At 39.2% G+C, this 6,000-nt stretch overlaps 1 protein-coding gene across 1 annotated transcript in view; it reads left to right on the top strand.

Moving 5' to 3' along the window:
* The first annotated feature begins 2,831 nt into the window (after positions 1-2,831).
* ORC5 (origin recognition complex subunit 5) overlaps positions 2,832-6,000 on the top strand; it is an 81,554-nt gene continuing 78,385 nt past the window's right edge. The window contains exon 1 of the mRNA XM_006140795.3: positions 2,832-2,990. Within this exon, the coding sequence (XP_006140857.1) occupies positions 2,919-2,990 (72 nt within the window). The 5' untranslated portion in view covers positions 2,832-2,918. The remainder of the gene's footprint in view (positions 2,991-6,000) is intronic.

Here is a 6,000-nt window from a genome sequence, read left to right as displayed (position 1 = left end):
CTCTTTAAGGTCTCACCCCCTCCTAACACCACTTCATTGGGGACCAAATTCCCAAACATGAACCTTTGGGGGACAAACCATTATTGAAACCATAGCATATGAATATACCAAATTTGTTTATCTATTTTTGATAGAATTTGGGTTCTTTCTGGTTTGTGACTTTCAAATACAGCCACTAAGAATAGTAGTGTTCAAGTCTTTGTGTGAACATACATTCTCTCTTTTCAGATAAGCACTTGTGAGTTAAATGTCTAGGTTATACTGTGGGTATCTGCTTAAGTTTTAAGAAACTGCTACATTGTTTTCCAAAGTGGGTGGTGTATCATTTTGCATTCCTATGAACAAAGTATGAAAATTCCAGCTGTTCTACACTCTCCTCAGGGCTTGGAAAGATCAGTCTTTATAACTGAACATGTGGTAGTGTGTTGTGGTTTTCATTAGCATCTCCTTAATGACTAAAGATATTGGACATGTTTTTGTGTGCTTAACTGTGATCAGTATGTATATCTTTTGTGAAGTGTCAGTTCAAATATTTAGCCTCTTTTTCACCTGTAAATTTCTATGAAGAAAAGTATGTTAACATTTTTGTTGGGATTGTTTTGAATCTACATTATTAGTTTGGGGAAAACTGACATTTTAATGAAACCGAGTTTTCTGACCCATAAATACAGCATATCTCTCTGTTTTAAAAATTTTAAAAATACATTCATTTCCTCAGGGACCAAGGCAACTGAAGCTATGCTCTAAAACCCATCTTCTAGACCCCTGAAACACTAAAACAGGGAGGGCAACCTCTGTCCACTCTCTGTCTCTGTATGTCTGTCTGTCTTTAAATTTTGTATTTTTTAAAATTTTAAAACACTTTTCACCTTGGGTCTTTTCTTTCTCTTGCTAATTTCAGAAGTCTTTTTAAATACTACCTTTTAAAAATGTTTTTTCTCCCTCTTTTTTGATTGTTTTTGTCTTTTTTCTTTTCTTTTTCTTTTGCTATTTATTGATTTATACCTTACTTTTCCCACTCTGCTCTTCAGTCTTCACACACTGAGTGTCTAGACAGGCCTAGGTACACAGTAGCCAAGCAGCTGAATACTTTTAGGGTCACTGAAATCCTCAAAATTGCTTTTGAATTGTTGCTTTAAAAATGTGATTTTGATAGGAGACTATCTGCATCTCCTTAATGACTAAAGATATTGGACATGTTTTTGTGTGCTTAACTGTGATCAGTATGTATATCTTTTGTGAAGTGTCAGTTCAAATATTTAGCCTCTTTTTCACCTGTAAATTTCTATGAAGAAAAGTATGTTAACATTTTTGTTGGGATTGTTTTGAATCTACATTATTAGTTTGGGGAAAACTGACATTTTAATGAAACCGAGTTTTCTGACCCATAAATACAGCATATCTCTCTGTTTTAAAAATTTTAAAAATACATTCATTTCCTCAGGGACCAAGGCAACTGAAGCTATGCTCTAAAACCCATCTTCTAGACCCCTGAAACACTAAAACAGGGAGGGCAACCTCTGTCCACTCTCTGTCTCTGTATGTCTGTCTGTCTTTAAATTTTGTATTTTTTAAAATTTTAAAACACTTTTCACCTTGGGTCTTTTCTTTCTCTTGCTAATTTCAGAAGTCTTTTTAAATACTACCTTTTAAAAATGTTTTTTCTCCCTCTTTTTTGATTGTTTTTGTCTTTTTTCTTTTCTTTTTCTTTTGCTATTTATTGATTTATACCTTACTTTTCCCACTCTGCTCTTCAGTCTTCACACACTGAGTGTCTAGACAGGCCTAGGTACACAGTAGCCAAGCAGCTGAATACTTTTAGGGTCACTGAAATCCTCAAAATTGCTTTTGAATTGTTGCTTTAAAAATGTGATTTTGATAGGAGACTATCTTTCTTGAAAGATCCTTTGACCATCACAAATGTAGGATACTTGTCCACAATCTGTGGACATATTGGTGTCCACCATTTAAATCTATGTGTAGGAGGAATTATATATTGTCATATTTTACTCCTAGCAACAACCTAGTTATTATCCTCTTTTTTTTTTTAATAGAGAAGGAAGATGAAGTTCAAAATGAAGGGCTCAACCATTCTTCTAAGGTCTCATTGTTCCAAAGTAGTCAGTGGTTCAATTGAACTCAAGTCTTCAGGATCCCAAGCTCTCTTTTCACCACACATTTTGTCTATTTTTACATCTTTTTATTTCACGAATTTTCTAGTGTCTAGTTGCTAGGCATCACAAGCCTAGCTAGTTTCTAGCTGAAAGGCTTACGCTAAAGGCATTGTTATTTTTACTCTTGTCGCCTTCATCAACGCACTCTAGAACTGTCTCCAGTAATGATAGTCACTTCCAGATCTGGTGTCAGGCTTGCAGGAGGAATAGTAATTCGAGGTTTTTATATAACCCCACGTAACTCTCTTTTGCACTGGATGCTCGCTAATTTTCCACACCCTTGTTAGGAAAAACCTCATCTTTTAAGAATGGTCAAACGAGTTTCTGTAAGAGGGAGCAGCTCGACTCCCAGCCAGCTTTGCCTGGTCCTGGGGCCTCCAGCAGCGGAAACTGAAGCCACGGCTCACGCCACTGGGAGCCCCTTTCACTCTTCTGTTCATCCACTGCCGCCTCACCCACTCGGCCTTTGGGTGCGCACACCAACGCCCGGCAACACCTTCCGGTAAGGCGGCGGGCGCAAGGGCAGGCTACTAAGCGAGACGCAGCGCGGCCTGAAATACTTGAGCGCTGGCGCCGCTCTGCGTACGCGATGACGTCACGCCGACGCCCGGCGGCGCCGGCCCCTCCTCAGCTCCAGAGTCTGACTTCCGGCGGGAGCGGGGGCTGTCGGCCGTGAGGAGGTTGCGGCGGGTAACGTGGGCTTGGTCGCGCGCCGCCTGGCCCTTGGCGCGGTTATCCGACAGAATGGCTCACTTGGAAAACGTGGTGCTTTGTCGCGAGTCCCAAGTGTCCACCTTGCAGTCCCTGTTTGGAGAGGTATTGTAAATGTGTCCGTGTTCTTGCTGCCGATTCCGGTTTTTATTAGTGTTTTGGCCCGAGGGGCAACTGACCCGTCTTTTATGTAGGTCAACCCCGCACGTTCACCTGAAGTAACTTCTGATTAGTCCCTTGCAGAGAAAGGACCCACCTGTACCACAGAACCTTGGCCCAGGACATGCTCTTTTACACACGCCACACTTTTAAAATGACGTTAGCCCCGAGTAGCTACTATTGATAGCTGTTTATTATCTTACCCCAACGGAACGGGACTTTATATTACATGAATGTTTGTAGAGTGCTATTTACTCAAATGAGAGTTCACACAGTTCAGTGAGATAGTTGGTTTAAATCTAGTAGAGGAGGATGTTTTCAGTACTGCTTCAGGCGTAAAAATTGAGCGACTTTTTCAGAATTGTAAAAGCTCTGCAGAGGTTGAATTTAGGTTTTACTTCTCGCCTTCACTAGTGTAGTTCACATGATGCCCTAGAGAAGAGGTTGTCTTCCCTGGATAAACACAGGTAGGAAGGCCTTTCCATGGGCTGCATGTAATAGTCACCAATTTAAAACTTAATCTATGCAATATTTTCGGGGGTTTTGATGTACCTTTTGTTGCAAAGTCATTTATTTGACTTGGTATTAATTAGACCTGGGTCTTATCTGTAAGAATAAATTAAATGAGACTTTCAGGATCATAGTTACTCCTCCACCCCCATATTTTAGTTTGCTTTTTAAAGTACTTTCATCCAACTAGAATTGTTGGATGTCAGTCTGCGTTGGCTGGTGAATTTAATGGAAAAATACCACCCTCTCTCTAAAGGGAAACATTAATTAGGAAAGTAATGGGCCAACAACTATATTTCTAGTTATAATGGTTTCAACGATAGTTACCTAGATTATCACTGAAGTATTTTCTTGGTATGCACGCCTCTGGATCCAGAAGCGTTCCTCCTCAATAAAGAAATAAATAATAAAAAAGTATTGGGAAATAGGGACAAGTATTATTGGCTTAGTAGTGGATCACAGAAAGGGTTTTGACCTTTGCTATTCCTTTTAAGTCACGCCTATTAACAGTATTACTTTTTTTTGTGCATGTGGAAAACACAAAGAGCTATAGCAAAGAACTGTAAAAACACCGTTTTACATTTCTGAGAAGATCCATTCATTTGTTCAACAAATAAATATTTGCTGAGTACCTTTTCTGTGTCATTCACTGTGCCAGATACTGGCTTATTACAGTTAGTGTTAGGGAGTTTTATAAAGGTGAAAAGTTAAATAACAGTGCACAAGAGTTTTAATTCTGGATAACAATAGAAATAATTTTACAAAATGGGTTATTATCAAGCATCAGCATTTAATGGAAGTAGATAAGTTTAGCCAGATTCCAGAAAAGGGGAGATGCTTTTGTGTAGCTTAGAAAAAACTTAAGAGGCTGGACCAGCAGTTAGCATAATGACTGTGTCACTGAACTCCCATGTAGTTGACCACGGTTTGAGTTCCGGACCCGGTGGCTTAAACTCACGCCAGGCGCCTGTGTGTGCATGCCCAAGATTCTGAGAGGAGAATGGAGAAGGGATTGCGGTGTGCCCATCCCCTCTGGGGGGGGGGGTTAAATTTCTCGCTTTCTGTCTGTCTGTCTCTGTCTGGTGAGCCCACGCACGCTATAGCAAAAACCTCTCCAAAAATAAAAAAAAGAAAAAGAAAAAACTTGAGGGGCATGGCCCTGAGCTTTTCTTTAGAGGTGAAATATATTGTCTGGATAGCAGAGATGTTCAACAATGTGTATTTAATTCTTGAGACAGAATTTTTGATTGCGGTAATTTTTGATTGTTATATATAATCTTTAAGAAAAAGAGTTCATGTATTAAAATTTGCATTTAGAATTTCGGTCTATTTGTAGCAGTTGTGCTGCTCTTGTCATAGGTATCTGCCATTTAGAAAGCTTTTTCGTGTATAAATTTGAGTTCTTGATTTGTCTTGTAGAGGAGATATTTTAATGACTAGAATGTAATAAATGTGACTGCTGTTGCTATGGGAGATGACGATGCTTATGGAGACTCAACTTTCTCATAGAAATCACATCATCTAGTTTTCTTGTAATTATTTTTACTTATTTTTTAAACATTTTGTGCGTATTCACCAGACAGACAGAAAGAGAGAGGGAAAATGAGAAAGCTCCTCACACCCATGAAGAATGGTTATGTTGCCATCTCTTCTCCATTTTTCCCCTTTTGGGATTTTGAGCATGCAGGCATGCACAAATGCCAGGTGTGTTTCCTAAGCCACTGGATTAGAGATCATACTGTGTGGTCGTCCATCTGGGATGCACTGCCTTAACCACCATGCCACAAATCAGCTTATAATTATTTTTTAAATGCATAATTCCCCACTAGACTATAAACTCCTCCAAAGTAGATACTTAATTTTAGTGATACTTGTACTTTTCAGTGCATTATAGTTTTCAGCATTTAGTAAGTATCTGATAAGTGTTTATTGAATGAATGAGACATATGTGTAGTATTGACTCCGATAGAGGAGTCTTTGACAATTTTTATTTTTTTCTAGGCTGCTCACTTAATGAACAGCGGGAGGATCTTGTGAATATGTTTTTTAAAGTCCCCTCCCCCCATAGGGTGTGTGAGCTCTCAGGCGAGACAGAGAAGGATAGTGAAAGGGAAAGTGAGAAATCACCCCTCAAGGGGATGGCCAAGCCACAATTCCTTCTCCTCCTGGGATTTTGGGCATGTATGTGTTATGCACAATTTTCAAGCCTCCAGGTCTGGGACTTGAACCACGAGGAGTCCAGCATCTTAACCACCATGCCATCTGCTGGCCTGTGAATATATATTTTTAAATATATGCTATGCAGAGTTTATCAGTATTTTATATGATGAAATGTATATGCTCAGGTCAGGATCAATGAGTATATCCAATTCAAAACTGTCTGTAAGTTTTCCTAAGAATGAGAGTTCTTGTAATTCATTCCTTAAAACCCTGTGAATGTGTATGC

The sequence above is a fragment of the Tupaia chinensis genome, unplaced genomic scaffold (genome assembly GCF_000334495.1).
Source record: "Tupaia chinensis unplaced genomic scaffold, TupChi_1.0 Scaffold000044_1, whole genome shotgun sequence".
Classification (NCBI taxonomy): domain Eukaryota; kingdom Metazoa; phylum Chordata; class Mammalia; order Scandentia; family Tupaiidae; genus Tupaia; species Tupaia belangeri.
This window is presented reverse-complemented; position numbering and strand designations above follow the sequence as displayed.